The sequence below is a fragment of the Daphnia pulex genome, chromosome 4 (assembly GCF_021134715.1).
Source record: "Daphnia pulex isolate KAP4 chromosome 4, ASM2113471v1".
NCBI lineage: Eukaryota > Metazoa > Arthropoda > Branchiopoda > Diplostraca > Daphniidae > Daphnia > Daphnia pulex.
This window is the reverse complement of record NC_060020.1, coordinates 8,986,129-9,006,413: the sequence shown is the minus strand read 5'-3', so window position 1 is coordinate 9,006,413 and position 20,285 is coordinate 8,986,129. Positions and strand designations below refer to the sequence as shown.

General features: G+C 35.8%; 4 protein-coding genes and 1 long non-coding RNA gene across 5 annotated transcripts; 3 read left to right on the top strand and 2 right to left on the bottom strand.

The window, feature by feature from the left end:
* The first annotated feature begins 793 nt into the window (after window positions 1-793).
* Window positions 794-2,051, top strand: LOC124191918 (60S ribosomal protein L19-like). The gene is made up of 4 exons (XM_046584964.1): window positions 794-948; window positions 1,265-1,371; window positions 1,426-1,698; window positions 1,756-2,051. The coding sequence occupies exons 1-4, from the start codon at window positions 944-946 to the stop codon at window positions 1,959-1,961; spliced, it is 591 nt and encodes a 196-aa protein (XP_046440920.1). The 5' UTR covers window positions 794-943; the 3' UTR covers window positions 1,962-2,051.
* Window positions 2,052-2,270: 219 nt separating this feature from the next.
* LOC124191917 (ATP-dependent RNA helicase SUV3 homolog, mitochondrial-like) lies at window positions 2,271-5,176 on the bottom strand. The gene is made up of 7 exons (XM_046584963.1): window positions 4,767-5,176; window positions 4,479-4,701; window positions 4,126-4,414; window positions 3,080-4,040; window positions 2,896-3,017; window positions 2,631-2,820; window positions 2,271-2,545 (listed from the first exon to the last, which is right to left on the bottom strand). Exons 1-7 carry the CDS (start codon window positions 5,035-5,037, stop codon window positions 2,304-2,306), a joined length of 2,298 nt encoding a protein of 765 aa, XP_046440919.1. The 5' UTR covers window positions 5,038-5,176; the 3' UTR covers window positions 2,271-2,303.
* A 1,125-nt stretch (window positions 5,177-6,301) lies between these two features.
* Window positions 6,302-8,865, bottom strand: LOC124192162 (spliceosome-associated protein CWC27 homolog). The gene is made up of 12 exons (XM_046585346.1): window positions 8,429-8,865; window positions 8,202-8,367; window positions 8,089-8,132; window positions 7,978-8,014; window positions 7,783-7,916; window positions 7,674-7,703; window positions 7,468-7,604; window positions 7,246-7,404; window positions 7,025-7,156; window positions 6,770-6,957; window positions 6,573-6,693; window positions 6,302-6,509 (listed from the first exon to the last, which is right to left on the bottom strand). Exons 1-12 carry the CDS (start codon window positions 8,468-8,470, stop codon window positions 6,347-6,349), a joined length of 1,353 nt encoding a protein of 450 aa, XP_046441302.1. The 5' UTR covers window positions 8,471-8,865; the 3' UTR covers window positions 6,302-6,346.
* Window positions 8,866-10,134: 1,269 nt separating this feature from the next.
* On the top strand, window positions 10,135-14,586 carry LOC124192232 (trypsin-1-like). The gene is made up of 11 exons (XM_046585434.1): window positions 10,135-10,742; window positions 11,228-11,430; window positions 11,903-12,021; window positions 12,742-12,772; window positions 12,846-12,960; window positions 13,034-13,111; window positions 13,190-13,231; window positions 13,320-13,382; window positions 13,442-13,554; window positions 14,193-14,272; window positions 14,410-14,586. The coding sequence occupies exons 1-11, from the start codon at window positions 10,559-10,561 to the stop codon at window positions 14,504-14,506; spliced, it is 1,125 nt and encodes a 374-aa protein (XP_046441390.1). The 5' UTR covers window positions 10,135-10,558; the 3' UTR covers window positions 14,507-14,586.
* A 3,145-nt stretch (window positions 14,587-17,731) lies between these two features.
* Window positions 17,732-18,421, top strand: LOC124192381. Its single transcript, XR_006873706.1, has 3 exons — window positions 17,732-17,859; window positions 17,930-18,214; window positions 18,287-18,421. It is a non-coding gene; the product is annotated as an uncharacterized LOC124192381 (long non-coding RNA).
* Window positions 18,422-20,285: the final 1,864 nt, after the last annotated feature.

The window sequence follows — 20,285 nt, the reverse complement described above, 5'->3', positions numbered from 1 at the left end:
GCATTGAAAGAATTTTTTTCCCGCGAAATGTAAAATATAATGCACACACACACACACACACAAAACGCTTCAGAAAAAAATAAAATAAAACGCTAAGCAAACAGTTTAGTAATGCGCACATTACAATTTTTTAAAATTAAAAATAAAATTATGATATTTTATAAGACTGCAAAAATGCACCATTTAACATTTATTTACAGACCATTTTAGTGCACGAATAAAAATTATACAGGCATATTGCAACGTGAGTGTATGATTTAAATTTACTGTACGTCTGGCTATGCCATAATGAGTAAATTCAATACCCGCGAACAAAGTAATTTCAAACAGAACGAATAAAGTAAAGTCATTTCGGTATGCATGAAACTTCATGCAACCTTTGAATATAGATCAAAGAGTTGGCGTACGAAAACAAGAAAAAAAAATTACTTGTTCCTGATCGGGAGACAATGAGACATGAGACATTCAGAGGCGATTAGTATTTGTAATGAGCTGATGGGATTGCAACGACGATTCAATTCCACGTGTAACATTTGATTATAAATAGAACCATATCATTTATATTTCTTCTATAATTTTCTTTTGTATGAAGAGCTGCTGAATGTTTTCAGATAACCCAGAGCTATAGACTCGGATAGGAGTCTATAGCTCTGGATAATCGTCATCTCATTTATCGTCTTAATTCAATATTAATTAAATGTAAGAAATAAAAAAATATGTGTTCATGTTTTTTTCTCTGAAATATTTTAAAAACATTTATTTTTTATATTTACTCAAAAGTTTTATTTGTTTGTTATAAGAATCGGCAACGCTGACGGGAAGTCGCAAAGTTGCCGCTTTGCCTTTTCTTTCTCAGATCGTGCTGCTAGCTTGCTCTTCGTGCCGACCATTTTGTTCTATCGGTCACTTCTTCTGTTGGTGTGCCCAGAGTGGAGTCGGCACCATGAGGTACAGTAGAAATCTTTTATGTGTTTATGTGATTTTCTTGCAAAGTTAATTGTGCTTATTCATTTTATCAAGATTGAAGTTGTGTATATTTAGTTGAAAATACTTTATTTATTGTTGGTATTGAAAGACTAAGCATGTGATGTCAAAAGTGGCCTCACCATGTCTAGTAACTTGTACTTGTGAAGCTTCTTGGTAGAATTTGTACTTGTGTTTGATTTTGGAAAATGCATTTCAATTACATTTCAATCAGGGGCTATATTCTAGGACTTTTATATCAAATGATGGAATTTTTCTAATTTATCAATTTTTATTGCAGCAACCTACGTCTCCAGAAGAGGCTCTCAGCCTCAGTGATGAAGTGTGGCAAGCGCAAAGTGTGGCTTGACCCCAATGAAGTAAATGAAATAGCCAATGCCAACTCCAGTAAGTTACATTATCATGTCATGTGTTTTCGTTTACTCAACAAGTTTGTTGTAGGGCAAAATATTCGCAAGTTGATTAAGGATGGCTTGATCATCAAGAAACCTGTCGCAGTCCACTCACGTGCCCGCGTACGTAAAAATACCGAAGCTCGTCGTAAGGGAAGACACTGTGGTTTTGGTAAAAGGAAGGGTACTGCGAATGCCCGTATGCCACAGAAACTCCTTTGGATCCGTCGTATGCGAGTGTTGCGTCGTCTCCTTAAACGTTACCGCGAGGCCAAGAAAATCGATCGTCATTTGTACCACAATTTGTACATGAAGTCAAAGGGTAAGTTTAAGATAAATTTAAATCTTGCAAGTGAGTTAACATAAGTCTTGTGTACAGGTAATGTCTTCAAGAACAAGCGTGTGTTGATGGAATTCATCCACAAGAAGAAGGCAGAGAAGGCCCGCAGCAAGATGTTGAGTGACCAGGCTGAGGCTAGGAGATTGAAGGTGAAGGAGGCTCGCAAACGACGAGAAGACCGCGTCATTCAAAAGAAACAGGAGCTGATCCAGGCTTTCCAAAAGGAGGAGGAGAGCAAAAAGTGAAATTTGACATTGTGTTAATGTTGACTGTCATTAGATTTATGTTCTTGGATATTAATCTGTGGCGAAACAATACAATCAAAGTTTCCTTTACATATTTAACTTTTCATTAGCATGGGAAGGGTGTTTTATACCTTTGCTGTTTTCTCTGCATCTGCTATTCATAAATTCCCAGCGATGCTTTTTATAATATAAATCATTATTACTTATCCAATAAGTTATTTAAGTTTGGCATTTCATCACTCCATGGAGTTTCTAGCAAAATTTCCCAATAGTGATTATAGGAGGTTGTACAAGTATAAAAAAAGGTCAATCAGACATAACCTGTTTATTAATTTAAACATTCTATTTTACACGTTTTCTATTAATTCTCTTCACGGCTTTGAACATTTCATTTTTGCTACGCTTAGTTGAAAGAGGACTAGTGACGGTGCCAACAGTTTCATGGGCCGTTTCATTGTCCTTTTCACGCTGCCACTCTGTTTTCAAATCCTCCAGAAGTTTAGGTGTCAGCAAACCTTCAGACAACAGGCGATCGGCTATCCTTCCATGAGATGATACGGAGTTCACGATATTGACTGCATTGTCTGAAAAAAAAAAAAAAACATGAAGGGAAAGATGCGTTAACCCAAATGAATGGAAAGTGAAATGGTTCTTGACAGAAATTCTTACGGAAATAGGGAGTTTTCTTAGCACTCGGAACATGTTGGTTTTCTTCAGCCTCGACCGCTTGACTCGTTCCACTGCTTACTCCGGTTTCCGAGTTTATTAATAGTCTAGTAAGCTGCGCCACACCTGTTTGAATTAAACAGTCAAGTTCCTTTTGCATATCTCGAACCAGAGAAGCGTCCGGAAACAAATCCTATTAAATGAATTAAGGTTGTTGTGTTTTAAATTCTTCCTATTTAAAAATTAATTCAATGTATGACATGCTTACCTGGAAGCGATAACTTAACCAAAGGTATAAATCGAGCACATCAAATACAGATTCAAGGTGAACTAATTCGAGCAACGTGTTGGGGCAAGAAAAAGGCAAGCCAATTTGCCGTCCCAACCAATCTGGTAAAAATTTGGGCATAAATAACAGCGGTTGTGTAATATAAATAATATAGTGTTGTTACCGAAGGAAAGGACTTCGTTCCTGCTGTACTGACGTGCAAACTTCAAAAACATGGAACAGACGAAAGGTATTTTCCTATTGATAGGAGCACAGCAAAATACATACCGAGCTCGCAAAGGTAGAGGAACGTGCTGAATCATGTCAGCCAAAAACTTGAAATCGTTAATGTTGCATATGAAATAAAGAGAATCGTCAAGTGTTGATAAATTGACGAATATATCAATCAAGTTCGATAGGTTAGCATGGGGCAAATGATAGGCATAGAGTTCGATTTGTTCGGCTGTTGGATGTAAACCAACTTGATTGATTGGCTCTGGATGTTGGGATAGAAGTCGTTTGAGTGTTGGCAAATCTTCATTTTTTAGAGTTGTTACATAGCCAGTCGAAAACTGGGTTCCATACCGGCCAGCTCTTCCGGCAATTTGCAAAGCCTGCGAAGTGCTTATAGTGTCCATTTCTTTCTCCCCTTTTTCATTTGTCGTAGGTTTGATGAGAGAATTAAATATAACGCGGCCAATATTCAGATTCAATCCCATGCCAATAGCATCAGTAGCAACCAGAACTTTACAGGGGTGATCGGGATCATTGAACTTCTTGGCTTGCGCTAATTTTGTTCCAGGTGGTAGTGATCCATAAATCACTGCGCATTCAATGCCCATAGCTTCAATTTGTCTCATAGACCAGAATATGTCTTGCTTGTTGAAACAAACTAAACAGTCTCCCGGCCTAATCTTATCTAAGGTTCCCAGAGAAGCATCTTCGATAATTAGCTCCGTAAGACGTTTATATCGACGCATCTCGATTTCTTCGCTGGCACTCATGAGAATTTCTTTTACAACATCAATTGCGGCGGCTTCACCACAAACGTGCACCTCTTCAGCAACTACACCCAATAATGCTCTTGTCCATGCCCAACCGCGACTAGGGTCCTTTAACATCTGAATTTCATCAATAACAGCAACCTATGAAAATTCAAGATTTCACCAACAATGTCAGAAATCACACGGTTAAATTGATAATTTAATTATATTGAAAAATTGTACATACTTCATATGGAGTGTTCACTGAGACCATTTCAACAGTGCAGGATACATGGGAAGAAGGAGATTTATCAGTAGCATTAGCAAAATTTCTTTCTTCTCCAGTTACTAAATCACATGGGACACCACGCTGATTACTTTTGTAATACACTTCAGATGCCAAAAGTTTTAAGGGACCACAATAAACTCCTGATTTTGAATTAAAAAACCTTTCAAGAGCATGATATGTTTTCCCACTATTTGTTGGGCCAGAATGAAATACAATTTTGCGTGTCAAAGCTCTTGCTTCAGGGTACCTAAACATATCAAAGAACCAAAATGAAATAAATCTTTACATAATCACATTTATCTAAATTTTACCAATTTGCAGGAAGTCGAAGATCAGAAATTTTTTTCAAATCATCAAGGCATTCTAAATGAGGAAAAGCTTGTTTTGCATGCCGAATAAAGTATGGTAACAAACTATCTAAATGACAAGCTCCTGCTATGATATCACTTAGGGTGACATGTAAATCAACTGGCAACTTGTCATCTTCAAGACAAAATTTTCTGAAACTGAGGTATGTCTGATGATATATGTAATCTGCAAATAATGCTTTTGTTTAGTTTTCATCACACAGAAAGATTAGTGACATAATAAACACATACTGTCAATTCCATTTTCCACAGCTGCAGCTTTAATTTCTCTTCGTTGATAGAATTTCGCTAACCATTTCATTATTTCTTCTTTGTTGAGTTTTCCAGTTAATTCAGCACCCACATTTGAACTATCTGGCACAGATTTGACAGGTAAAGGGACCATAAGTTGTGACACTGGAGGCATGGTCTTTTTTTGTCTTATTAGAATCCTGCAATAGTTAAAATTTGAAACATAAACACTGTGTTTCACAAGATACTTTATTAGGCCAGGCACAAGCATGTTGATTGATGATTTCTATTATAGTAATTGGACTTTAAGGTAGACACACTGTAGGCACTATATTTCATACATGGTGAGTTGGGAAAACCACATGGCCCTGCTGTATGTGGTTCCGGTAACTATGGGAACGCCGTACGTTAGCAGACGAAATTGCTACACGGCCATCTCTCCTGCACCGATAAACCCCGCCTAGTCACGTGATGGTTGCTTGTCTCTGATTGTTGCCTTTGTCGGTCCCTTTCTTTTTACTCCGCGTTTAGGGCAGGCTCCAAACAGAGTATAGGCCTAGTCGATTATTTGACACTCCCATAAAGACAGAGTAAATACGGAAATAGAATCCGGAAAGATCTATCCTGTGCAAAATCGCAAGACGATTCAAACGACACGAAGGGCACACGAAGTCCATATTTTTATCTTCTTTATTTAATACCGAGATAACCGGGATCCGGGATTGCAAATCGTGAAACATCACGAAAACACAAAGTCTCTCAAGGGCTCGTAAAAAGAATTATCGATAGGAAATGTAGCTTTTTCATCAAATCATTAAAATAAATCATTTTTCACCGTAAATGAAAAAGTCTAAGCTGATTTCAAACTTCGAATGTCTATTATATGAATATATAGAGAATATAATAGACTTTTTTTTCCTTTTTTGTATTTGAGGCATCGCGAACACAAAAAATCAAAGGAATGATCAATTAAGTTTAGTCTTATATTGAAAATAGGCCGGTTTTAGGCTTCCATATCTGGCTATCCAGATTCACTGAGAAAACGAAGACAGCAGAGACAGAAAACAGAACCTTGTTTAATTCATTTAAATAAATTTTGTGAAGTCAAAATCAACTTCGACCAAGTCTCCAGTGCCCCCGCCCTAGCGCCCCCGAAGAGTCCATTTATTTAGTCGTGCGCATTTACCATTTGGTTTGATAAAAACACGCGTCACACATTTAGCAACATTTAGTAGCTCTGCAATTTCCTATTCTTGATTCTTTTGCATAAGTCCGATGTTTCAACAGATAACCGACACAGGCACGCTGCTTTTATCCCCGGTTATTTCGTGACCGTTCGTGACCAATCCCGTTTATATTGATCCCACGAAAAATTTTGGAGAATTTTCCTTTACATAACAATTCCTTTACGCGTGCAGACTACTTTGGCTACAATTGACACACAAGTTTATGTTCCAGCAAGCCTAAGTGACATTTGTTTCTGATTTTCAAGCTCGTTGAATCAAAGAGAAATTGGTGAGATTAACAAACAAAGGTGAGTTTTATATGTGCATTTCAAAACTGGAGATCATTTTTAGTTTTTAGTTGAATTTCCTCTCTTTCATGATCTTCTTTGATTCCTCTCTTCTTCGTTTGTTTAAGGGGTTACGGGGATCGTAGATTTCAAACCAATCATCACTTTTTGTATTAGCATCTCGGGCTAACGAAGGATTTTTGTCTTCGAATTTCAACGTGTGATTCAACCTAGAAAGAAATAAAGAAATTCTGCAATTTTCAAATTTATAGGGATAAAAAATTATTTCTCACCATGCATCATCATCGTTTACGTCATCAATATCATCAACGCCTCCTTTCGTTGTCCGAGTTTGGCTAAGCTTACTCTGAAATTTTTTAAGGAAATTAAGGGTTTCAGCTTCTCGGTCCGTGCCTATTCCAAATAGAATATTAAAACTTGTTGATGATATGATGAGGTAACAAATATTTTAAACAATTGATCTATTTACCCTTTCCTCGCCGTGTTGTTTTTATGTCCGCATACTTCTTCTGCTGCTCATGAAAATCTTTAAGTATTTCATTATCTTCTTCACTGTCGCTAATTTTTCTTTTCTTAGATAATTCTTGATCTTGAGGAGTTTCACTTGGGTTTTTCATTTCCCTTTTCAAGTCTCTTATCTGTTCTTTGATTTGCTTTCTAAAAGTAAAGCATTTACTTATGAGCATAACTATCAAGTAATTGTTATGACTTGTTTGTTTCTTACAGTTTGTTGTTTGCTTCAGATTTCTTTTGGTTCGAAATGTCAACATCTACACTTTCAGGTGATACTTCTGGTTGCAAATCAGTTTGAGGCACAACCTTTTCAAATTGCCGTTCAATTTTTGTCGGTTTGTCGCTGAAAATATGACATGGAAATTTTACATATGAATGTAGACCATACACAGTCTTTGAAAATGATCTGACGGCTTGTTCTATTAAACGTACTTATTTGTTAACCCCGTTTCTACGTTGACTGCAGGAACAATGCTAAGTTTAGGGTCGTTAGTCAGTTCATGAGAAGATTTCCCACGAAAAGACTTAGTTGGCTGATGAACATCTGTTTCATCTTCTTCTTCGTCCCCAAAGGAAAGCAGCTGAAGATTCCTACAGAATCAAACACAAGCTCTTATAGCAGTTATAACAATATTACATAGCTGGACTTAATACTTTTTTTTATTTATTTTAGATTTTATTTCCTCTGGTTTCTTGATATTTTCTTGGCTAATCCTTGGTTCAATGTCAGGGAATGGATTAGAAATAACTTCTGTTTTAAAAATTTTAGGTGGATGACGAGGTCTATCTTCCTATAGCGTTTATGATTTTATTGATTTTATTATTTTATTATTTGAGTTTCAAAATTTAAATATACTTACACTATCAATATCCAAGTCATTAAATTTGATCTATGAGAAAGAGAAAAAATTGTACATTAGAATTTCTTGAATAATTTGTTCCCAGCGTAATTAACAAATTGTCAGTTACCATGTTGAACAAAGTATTCCCAGCAACCCTACCAAAAATTGTGTGCTTATTTTGCAGTTCCGGACAAGAACCCAAGGTAAAAAAAAACTGTGATTCATTGTCATTGTTTCCAGTGTTAGCCGTTGCAACCAATCCTTAAAAAGATGTTTGAAATGGTACATTATGTAATAAAAACACAGAAGATGTTTGCTTTACCTCTTCTGACAAATCGTAGACGTGAATGAACTTCGTTCTGAATACCAAAAGATTGTAAAAGGTTAATAAAGACTGAAATAATGAATTCTATTCAAATGAATACTATGTAACCTTGAATGGTTCCCCATAAATACTTTCACCACCATGGCCAGTCCCTAAGAAAAAGGGGTGGTAATTGTTTCAATCAAATATAAATAACAACAGATCACATTATTAAGTTTTACCAGAAGGATCTCCTCCTTGAGCAATAAAATTTGGTACCACTCGGTGAAAAATTGTTCCATTGAAAAATCCTTCAAGGCATAGTTGAACAAAATTTCTGCAAGCCTTTGGACATTCTTTGCTCCACAGTTCTATTTCAATTTCTCCTAGAGAAGTAGTCACAACAACCTAAACAAAAGTTACGTTTTAGCACGTAGTTCAATCAATGATACATGAAAAGAATACAAACTTTTCCATTTGTTGGTGGTTCTTGAACGTATATGTTACTCATTGTTGTAAATCGAGGAGAAAAAGGAAGAAAATCAAAATGAAACTAATTAAAATTCCGTGTTTTGATGTGTATAATGTGCAGAGGTAATGTGTAGCTCGACAAAGCTAGTAGTAGTAGCAATCTAGCATCTATGTCAGTTCTATGTCTAGTTCGGAGTTGTTGGCTGCTAGTTCGAGCGAACTGTGTTTGGTTTTTTTTTAAACAAACAAACCATTTTATCCTTTCGACTCACAGCGCTACTGGTGGCAGACGATTGCAACGCACTGTAAATAAGAGTTGCCTGATACTATGCTGGCCATACTCATACATTTATCGCTCTTGAATTCTGAGTTTCTGACGGAAAAATTCACTTATCTTCAGTCTTATTCGATAACTATCGTTGTATCGTATGGATTTAGTAAAAATAGATTTCCTTATAGGACACACATAGAACTAAGCTCGTGATTTACTGATTTGGAATTTCAAAAAATCTCTCCCAACTATTTCTTTATCACTCATGAAATAATTAGTTAATAAATTCATTTTAATTATTTTTCTCTTAAAATTTGGGATCAGGATTTCAACTGTGATGTCCCAAAACTGAAATCTGCATTTCTGTAAAAAATTAAAAATCTGCTGGATAGCTCCATACCCTTAATTTGATCTAGAAACCCTTTTTCCTCATCTTCCTATTCCTACCGCTATAATATCTCAATTGCGTTTTGTTTTAGGTATAGAAACTGAAAAATCTAAAGTGTGAGGAAAGCCTTTGTATCTTGTTTTCTACTGTGCTAAGAGTATTTTTATTACAATAAATATATTTTAAACATTAGATTTAAAAACTTAAACTTTACCGCGATCAACCTGACAAATTTTCTTTTATGAAATCTGGAATTTTTTTTTTTAATAACCCGACCTACTTTTAGTAGGCAAAGACGAAAATTCAGTTTCTTTTTTGGAAAGTTGTGTATTTTAGCTGAAGGTTATTAATTGACTAAGGAATAGGACAAACCAAGTCATGGATGAAGCTATGACCACAATGTACCAAACAATAAAAGTATGGCCTGCTTTCTCCAAATTCTATTTTCTCCCAATTTGGTAAACGAATCTGCTGCTGCGATACTTATTATTAGCATGTAATTAGCAAGCAACTTTACGGAGGCTTCAGAACAACAACCGCAACAAAATCGAATAGCAAGAGGAAACGCAAGTACCGTGTGAACGTGATGAGGATGAAGCCGGATGAAACGCCTATCGGACGATGACGCGACATGACACACTGAACGTATGGCAGGCTGACAAATTTTAGACTTTTTCACCTATTTTGGGGTTTTTCCGTAACAATCATTGTAAACCTTAAACAAATATATCTGAGACAACCGCGCATACAAATGGGGAGTTTCAGAGGAATTTGCATAATTTTAAATACATCTGAATGGTATTGTTAGTGTTTAAGCGTAATTGATGTGTAAACGGTTGTGAATAGAAAGTATTAGGGCGCATAGTTTGCGTGGCTGCTTCTCCATGGTTGATGAATCTTCGTAAACAGCCATGCAGCGTATAACGTTAGTTTAATAGCGACGTGACCTGGATTTCTTCGGTAAACCATTGGAAATTGCGGAACCTAGGAGAAAGTGAGGAGAGAGCAGAACAAATGAAAGGATGACGAAGAGAAATGTTACGATTAAAAGTCTACGAAATCCAACCACGAGCGGTAGGCATTCAGTGGTGTTCCTAGTGCCTCGCAATGAGGTAGTGTTTGGTCTCTTCACAAGTTACAAGGAAATGTTTTGATAAAACTATCAACGTCACATGAGTCATCATAGCTTTTCAATCAAATTATGGATCATTGTGTATAAGCGCCTCCCTTTTCGCCGTTAAATCTTTCGGACTTGCTTTTCTTTTTTGTTACTTGTCGTTGCTCCCAGTCGTGATTTCTTCAGTGGACCAAGTTACGCGACCGTGCTATGTCTTCCAACGCGGAACTAGCCGTTATCAGGAAACACTGAGTGTTATACTTCAAAAGCGGAATTGTGACGAAATTTCGTTGTTGTTACATTCTAAAATACAAACCGTCGACCGAATTTGGTGTGGATTGTACACATAGAAATGAAGAAATGTTGTACCGTGAACGTTCTGTTACTTTTAGTATCAATAGTTTTCGCAATGGGAATCGGCAGTGTTTGCTGCTTCGATATTCCTACGGAATTTCAAGAAGGTTACCAGCAATTTCCATTTTCATCTTTTCCATTTTCCGATCCAGTGAGCAATATTGACACAGTGATTTCCCAAGGTAATGTATCATCTCATTTTTGAAATTCAGCAACAAATTGTATTTTTGTTGGTATCGTTTAATTTTTTGCATTTCTTTGGTAGTTTCAAAAATGATATATTTATTTACAGGCTAACAGCTGAAAAGCAAATGTAAGGTTAGGGCTGCTTCGACAAATACATTTATTTGTGAAGCTTAGTATTTTCTATAGTTGAAATGGCGAATTTACTATCTTTAGCGGCTAGCGAATATATGGTAACCTAGTTAAACACTTCACGGGAACACACGTAAAGCATATAGTACGTATCATGAGATTGAATGGAACCCAAAACGGGGAGGTGGGGGGGGGGGAATATACATAAGAAAGGAATATATATCATTTCTCGATGGGTTATTGTTAATTCTTAATTGTTATAACCGTTAACATTCACGTTCAACATACGTACAAAAACTTTAAAAATTATATAACGGCTTAATCATTCTAATCTATTATTACAATCGAACAGAATGTGGCATCAGCAAATTTTACAGACAAAGACGACCCCGCGATGATCAACATCTGGGCTCCATCGTCCAAAAAGATAGGAATTCTGTATTGTCAGCAATTTTCAAAAAAGATTTTAAAGAAGATGATTTTCTTAAACGAGAAAGGCTGAAAGCCAGAATTATCAATGGAAAACAAAGCAAACCAGGAGCGTGGCCGTGGCAAGTAAGTTACAATTTTCAAAGTGCTTCAATATAGTTGTTGGTCAGAGTAGGCTAAAGCCTAAAATTTCATAAACTGAAATAGTCATTGTTATGGATCGAGTCCGTTATACGCCCCAAAAGTTATAGTTTAAACTTTTTTCCCTCTCCGCGTGAATCAACGATTAACGAATTAAATTATTAAATTGCAGATTACAACAATAATAAAATCTTTAGTCCTGTCTTTTTTTTTTCAAAGCAAACCTATTCTGAACCTAGGGCGGTAGGTAGCGCCCAATATTTAAAAGTGATAGAAAAACAGAGAAAAAAAAAGTCATATTTAGACCCAGTCTCCCGTCATAGCGACGCTAAGAAAATTTCTATATCTTTACTAACGCCATATATAGCTAGCCATATACAACGTTACACACAAAATCCAAGAAACCGTCCATTGAAGCACTTGTGTAATTCTAACCACAAACACTGATTCTTTACAGGTTTCCTTGCAACTATTGCATCCTAAAATGGGCTTCGTTGGACACTGGTGTGGAGGCGTTTTGTTAAATGGTTTAAATGGAGATTTTTGGGTTTTGACGGCAGCACACTGCATTTCAAAGTAGGTTTAAAATAATAAATAATAATAATATAAATAATTTGCCCTTGGTTTGCCAATTCACACCATTAATTCGCATGCTAGCTCTTCCGTTTCTGAGTTTATTTTTATATCTTATAGCTTTTTAAACGTTTATAAATTATAGCTTCAAATTCTAGCTAGGGCAATAGACAGTATAGTAGATCTTGAAATTAGTAGGCCAATAATAGACCTCGTGAAATGTAGTGTCACGCTGACACTATTAATTAAATAAAACTTTTGAATTTTTTATTTGCGGGAATATAGTACGCAAACGCGTTTTCTGTGGGTTTTTTTTAAATGGCACAAATGCACGAGAAGGTAAAACAGCACTCTTTTCATTTTATGCCTCAACAAATGAAATCATTCGGGTCTTTCATTTAGAAGATATAGAAACTAGAAATGTTGTATGGAACTTGGAGCGGGTACTTGGGGTAAAATGAAAAATATTGCTTTTTGGCCAACAGAACGATGCGTTCAATTATACTGAATTTTCTTTGTGTCTCTACGCGGCGTTACGTTTACACAGATTTTTAAGTAAAATTACATACCGGTATGCACCGGACATTTTCTTAAAGAAGCAATGCCTGCGCTGCATATAACGAATTATAAAAATTCTAAATTAAATTCATGAAAATGGATTTAACGTTCATTTTTTGCAGCAGTTGCTATTGTGACTAATTTCTCTGAAATTTTTTTTTTCAGTGATGCATTTCATTATCCCTTCAGTGCACTGGTAATTAAACTGAATACTCTTTATTTTAACTTTATATTATGGCATTTACTCATTTTTGAAAATCAATTTTTAGTGGACAGCTGTTGTGGGAGAACATGACAGGGCCATAGAAGACGGATTTGAACAGAGGATTATGATAGACAAAATTTATCTTCATGAAAGATTCAAAGAATACCACCATGATATTGGTATGTTTGTTTTTTGTTTTTGTTTTTTTAGTCAGTGGAATAAAAAAAAAATTTCCTTGAAATATGTGAACAGCTTTAATGAAGTTACAGAAATCAGAAAGCCTTCAGAATGTTACAGATCGTATTCGCGGTATATGCTTACCCACAGATGGTAAGTTAACATTCAAGGGAGTTTTTCAGTTTTTATAATTTGATAACTTGGAAATACAACGAAATTAATTTTTCATAGATAACGTTGAGATTTTTCAAGGAGTTAGGTGTATTGCAACAGGTACGTAGATACAACATAATATAAAATCTCAGCACAAAATAAGTCGTGCGGCAAAAGTTTTTCTTAAGAATGATTACTGTATTAACAGGATGGGGACAGTCAAAAAAAGGGAATAAACTGGAAAACATTCTCCATCAAACTGAATTACCAGGTAATTGAATTACAGATTTTAAAAATACTATGGTTTCACTGAATCATCTTTAATGGCAGTGGTAGAAAATTCGCACTGCAAACAAGTATATGGTACAATGTTCAACATACCAATCAATAACTACCATCTTTGTGCCGGGCCAATTACAGAAGGAGGCGCTGGAACTTGCGTGGTAAGAAAGAAAACAATATTCTTCGTCATGAAGAACTTTAATGGGATTAATAATAGTTTCTATATTTTTGAGTTTATTCATAAATGATGACGCTAAGCAATTTAGAATTTTTTTATTGACATCGATGACATCCCCGTACACATAATCTAATTATTCCCAAGATTATTCCCTTACGTGACACCGCCTTTTTTTATACCTACCACCATCGTAACAAAATACCTCCTTCCTTCCTCCAGTCAAAGCCATTTACATGAACGGAAAACAATGGAAATGTTAATTCACTTTTAAAAATACATAGGGAAAAACAAGTATAAACGATAATAAAAAGTGATGTGGATTCTTTCCTTAGAATAGATTTGTTTCATTCGTCAGATACAATTTAAATAGCAAGAATCCGCAAACATCCCTTTTTGGGTTTATTCGCACTTTTTAAATCCCCGCACCCAATCCATTTCTCCCTCGTATTGCACGACACATTTAACTATCTGTCAGCCAATCCCCGTTTTTAAAACGGCTTTGCAAAGGGTAGGAAAGGGCCCGGAATTTAATCAGTTAAAAAATTGTTCCCCAGAACAGATAAATTTTTATTGTAATTATAAAAGCTGAAACGTGACTAATACTCAGTTCATTGAATTCAGGGAGATTCAGGTGGACCTCTTCAATGTAGCTTACGTGACGGGCGTTGGTACCTTGCTGGTATTACATCATTTGGATCTGGGTACGCTTTTACAAGAAAGAAAAAAATATTTTTAGAAAATATAGTTTCATTTGTGATATAAACGCCAAGAGCAACCATTAACAGACTAACATTTTATAAAAATTCTTATCTTTATAAATCTTTTTTACTATACACAGATGTGCAAAACCAGGATTTCCCGATGTTTTTACAAGAATTACATACTACCTTCCATGGATTCGTGGAAAGTTTCGTTCATCAGATGATAGTTTATAGAGTTCCTTCGAAGATTTGATGAAATCCTTATAAAAGCACGATGTATATTATATGATAAAAGAAATAAATTTTCAAAAGTGTGCTGATGTGTGGCTTTTAAAAAGTGTTATAGTATTTTTTCTTGTTTAAAAACGAATACCATCTATTTTACGGGCCATACGTATGGGGTGTATGGGGTGCCGTTTTTCCCTTTTTACAACATATCTATCGTTTAATTTATTTCAACTCCGTGTCATCGTTAAACATATAAATTTGCATTGATAAATGATTAAATCAACCAATATATAAGTATTTAATTATTAAACGTTGATGAAATAATCAAACATAAATCAAGCTAATCGAAATAAATAAAAAAATATGAAACCACAGTTACTACGAAGAAATCAACCATTAAATATTTATTGATAAAGGAAACGTTAATAAAACCTATACATTTTCATTTACCTATCACTCATTGTTGAATCATTTATTAATTGTTGATTAATGATTGATACATGGGAATTGATAAAAGAAGACATACAACTAATATTAAACTTCGAGATTCTTTGATGACTTAAAGGTATTCCTTTTTTGTTTTATAAAAAAAAAAAACTGAAAAAAGGAATACCATATTATGGAACGGCAAAGTGACCAATAAATAAGTGTTCTAAGCGCTAAGCGTCGCCCGTCCGCTGTTTTACGCAGCTTGCTGCGTGAAAAACAATTAAATACATATTTATATGTTATATTAAATAGCCTATTTTTCCGCTATTTATATGCGCGCATGGCGCTGATGACTTACTTCTAATTTACTTGCGCGCGATCTACAAAATTTAGCGCATTTAACATCGGGCTAAAATTCATAGCTGCAAACCTGAGTCGCTGGGCCAAAAATTTTTAATTGTTGGCGCTAGATCTATAGCTGTATCTAAGCGCGCATTGCGCTTTTAATTAACTTAAGATTAACTTGCGCGCAATTCGTCAAATTTAGCACATTTAAATTCATGACATAATTTACAAACGCAAATAACTAGCTAAAATAAATATTTAGCGCGAAAAATAATGAAGTCAAATATTTCGCGCTAGATCTAGCGCTTTGTAAGCGCGTATGGCGCTAGTGATTTACCTGTGATAAACTACGATGCGCTAAATTTAGCGCAATTCCTATTATAATGTATTTTAGAAAATGCGCGTGCCCGTCCGTATTTTAGCGCTTAGAGTGAGCCCGTCGCTATTTAAGCGCTAAGGTCGCCCATCCGCTTTTTTTTCCGCCAACAATAATTAAATCAAATGTCTCTCGCTAGACATAGCGCTGTCTAAGCGCACATTGCGCTGGTGATGTATATGCGATTAACTTGCGCGCGATGCGCTAAATTTAGCGTAATACATTGCATCGCATTTTTTACGAAACGCGCAAGCGCTTCGTTAATTTAACTAAATGGTTCTGGAAAAGAAAACCATTGCGGAGACTGGACGAGTAGCTCGTACGTGCCCGTCCATTTTTCAGCGCTTATCACGAGTCAGGCTGCTTGGCGTAGCGCTTATCGTCGCCCGTCCGCTGTTTAAGACTTTAAGGCGGCTCGCTGCGCAAAAAATGTCTAATTTTTAGCGCTGCATCTAGCTATATCGCAGCGTAATGATAAACTTAAAAATAACATGCGCTCAATGAAAAATGCGCTAAATTTAGCTGAAATTCAGCTCTGAATAAGTTCATTACATAAATTACGACGCGCGCATAATTTTATAAAATAAATATTTAGCGCTAGATCTAGCGCTGTATAAGAGCGTATTGCGCTTATGATTTACCTGTGATTAACTACGATGCGCAATATTTAGCGCATCTTACGCAAGTCAATCACAAATAAATCATAATAAGGGTAATAGAGCCTAGATAGCGGTAGATCTAGCGCGACATATTTCACTTCATTATTTATCCCGCTCGCACATCGCGCACAAGTTAATTTGAAATTAATCATTAGTGCCATGCGCGCTAGCGCTAGCGCTAGCGCTAGATCCAGCGCGAACAATTTAAAATTTTTGGCCCAGCGAGCCGTCTTAAAAAGTGGACGGGCGACGATTAGCGCTAAGATAGCGAACAGACCTGCGACAAGCGCTAATATCATGTATTGGCGCGCGCTTCTCATCCATTCACCGCAATCGTTCTCCCTTTCGCAACCAATTATTTAAATTAAAGAAGCGCTTGCGCGTTTCGTAAATAATGCGAAGAATAAAGAAATGCGCTGAATATAGCTCATCGCACGTAAGTTTATCGCCAACACATCGCTAGCGCCACGCGCGCTTAGATAGCGCTTTACTAGCGCAAAATATTTGAATGAGTTATTTTTCGCCCAGATTGAGCCGCCAAAAACAGCGGATGGGCGACCTTAGCGCTTAAATAAGCGACGGACCCACGCTAAGCGCTAAAATACGGACGGGCACGCGCTTTTCGTAAATGTGATAAAATGTATTGGGCTAAATTTTGCGCATTTCGCGCAAGCTAATAGCAAAAAAACTTTGCTAGCGTCATAAGTGCTTAGATGGCGCTAGATCTAGCGCGATTCCTTCGAAGTCATTATTTTTCGCGTAATGAGCAATTCATCCCTATATTTCGAAAATAATCAATAAGCTAATTCGAACTTGATTTTAAAAATTCATTCCTGGTTTTGGAAAATTCAAAACACCATTCGATTACCCAGTTACTACTCGTTCGGTAAAATTAATTTATGGTTTTCGAAAATTCGAAACCATTTCGATAAAAAACCAAATCACATCCGACTAATTTCACTTTACGTGAATGGAAAACAAATACAAATAGAATTTGATTTGCATTTTTTTCTGGTGATATAAGTCTATTTAAAATTCTATGTCAGATCGATCAAAAATTCGGTTAGATCAATCGAATAGATGTGGCGGCAATAACGTGGACGTGCCATATGATCCTCTCACGAAATTTTGGCACGGCGAACAGATAATGAAACATGCGGAAATACCTTTCCTAGCGCGGGGCGTTGATTAATAAAAATTTTACATGGTAACACATATTAGGCTCCCGGCACTCACTTGAATTCGAATTTCTATTGTTGATGCAATTCAAGTGGGAGCGAGTGGGATTATATGCGGAAAATATATAAATAAAAACGCCTCCATTAACCTATTGTCAACAAATTTGACAATCTAGCACCTACCCGTTTTTCCCGGTCTTCCCTCCCATTTTCATTTGTTTCAATGTCTGCTGGTTGGCGTTTCTGGCATCTAAACGTTTAGTTTGGAAATGGATCCCGACGCGTTTAGCCGTTTACTAACTTCTGCACTGGCAAGTGGGCAATTGGCCTATGCCCTGCAATCTGCCCTTCAAAACCATTCATCGTCGAACCGTAAGTACAAACCATTTTCAATTATTAATTTTGCCAAACATGAATCGTATCATATTCGTTTAAACTAAAGCACCAAGTGGCAGTGTGGTAGCTCCAACATCATTTACCGGTGGTCAGCAGGGACAAACACCGCCTCGGCCACAATTAGGGTGTTATCCAACCTCTTCATCGGCTGCTGGCTCGTCCGTGAATCAAAATGAAAGGCAACAATAATCGATTTCAATTGGAGGTGCCTCTGGTTATAATGGCCCCCAGAACTTTGTGCTACCTGGATATGGTTACGTCCCTCCTGAAGCTCTTGATCGTGGTTCGAGATTAAAACAACGCTCCCAAAAGTTCCGTACTCCCCCTCCTGGTATGTTTTTTTACTATTGTATTTTAATTACAATTATAGTACAACATGGTGCAATTTATTTGTAATTTTCAGGGCCAAGTTGGCGAATTACAGGTAGACCACAGGTAGAGCCAAAGGCATTTACCAAGGTACTAGTCTGTTTTTCTGCCCATTCCCATTCCCATTCACCATTCCACGTGAAACTATGTGAATACAAATACAAATTCACGTAACTAGCTTATTTTTATTTATTTATTTATTTTCATTTTTGAATTTATAATTGTTTTCTTCAATAAGAATATCTAGCTGAGGGGTATTAAGGTAGATCATTAGACGCCTAGTAAAGCCGTAGTAAACCAACATACGGTTTGCATGCTATAGGCTATGCTGATACACGCTAATACGTTTAGTTCATTTTTGTTTTTATTTCTTGTATGGTCGTGACATTTTTTTAAGAAAAATAATAATTCTTTCCTAAAATATTACATTTCCCGAGTTTCATAGTATTGCACGTTTGAAATATATGTACTTTTTTATTGAACACTGTTCATTCATTTGTCCATTGACTCCATTCAGTTAAATTATTAAATTGTGAATTTTTCATTCAAGATTCGTGGAATATTTTCAATAAAAGCCTTTTGTTTTATTAAACATTACTCATTGTTTGTATGTTTAATTTTAAATACACATTTTTCATTGAATAATGGGCACTCATTTGTTGTTTCAGAACATTGTGACTTTTATTTATAACATTTGTGGGGTAATTAAAAAAAAGCCCATTGGTTTTATACAAATGTTGCCATTTGATTTTATGTTTACTTTTCGAATTATTGTATTCATCATATTTCCCGTTTTCTTTAATTAATTATAATATTTTTGCCAATTTATTTCAACTTTTGTCATTTAATACTTCGTTTCAATTTCCGTACAATTCATTTAATTGATTATTAATCAATAAATCACGTTTGATTCGGTTAGATCTGTTTTAGCTGCGTGTTAGATGTGTTTGATTGCTGTTAAAAACATTGATTTTTGTTTAATCTTTGTTTGATTCGGATTGATTTTAGTTTGGTAGATTAATTTGAGTTACCTCTATGTTTCCTCATTGTTTGATTGCTGTTTGACTCTTTCATATGCTGTTATTCGGGAAAACTATGGGGTGCCGTTGTACCTTTTTAACAACAAATCTATCATTTAACATCAATCTATAATTAAACAAACAACATTATATAAAACACTTATCTAAACAAACATCAAAGGGTAACATAGCGTCAAACCTGGGATATTAGATTTATCAAATCTAATTTGCAATCAAACCTAACCTTAAAATCAAATGTAAAATAATAGCTCCGTAAACCTGCATCAAACCTATTATCTATTATTCAATCAGGCAAATTAAAAAATAAAACAAAAATTCAGATATAATGTAGCCTATACTAACCCCGGAGCATTAACAACTCATATGGGATATGGCAAATGGTTTTGCCCCCATTCTTTTCTCCCCGCCCCTTTTTTAAACTTTGTCATCTAGCGGTCAGAATCACGCAACACAAAACACCAATTATGATGCTGTTGCACTTCTAATTTTGTAATTTAATTTCTGTACTTGATTTTCATTATATTTCATGCCATTACGTTATATCTAGAATGGCGATCTACCATCATCCCCATTCGCCCCCATCATGTTTACGAAAAATTATTTCAGATCGTATACATGTAGGCCTACCAGAAATAAGGAATTGGGAAATTGACTGGCTTCACGCAGAGAACAGGGACAACTTTTAAAGTAGCAAACAAATTCAAAAGTCAGTCATCAAACAAATTTTTTTTATTTTTGAAAATGCACTCGTGGAACGTGTCCCGGGATTCGCGCGTGTTGGTTCACATTCGTTTTAATATGAAAATTATTTTCTGATAACGAATAAAAATTTTAAATCCACGTTCCCAAATATATTTTGTATCAGAAAATGAGCGTGATATAAAAACGAATAAATGCAACCAATATGCGCAACTGTGATGGGACAATTTTGCTTGTTGCGGACGGTTGCGTATATATAATATGAGTAGGCTACTACGTGCGTATGAGTACTTC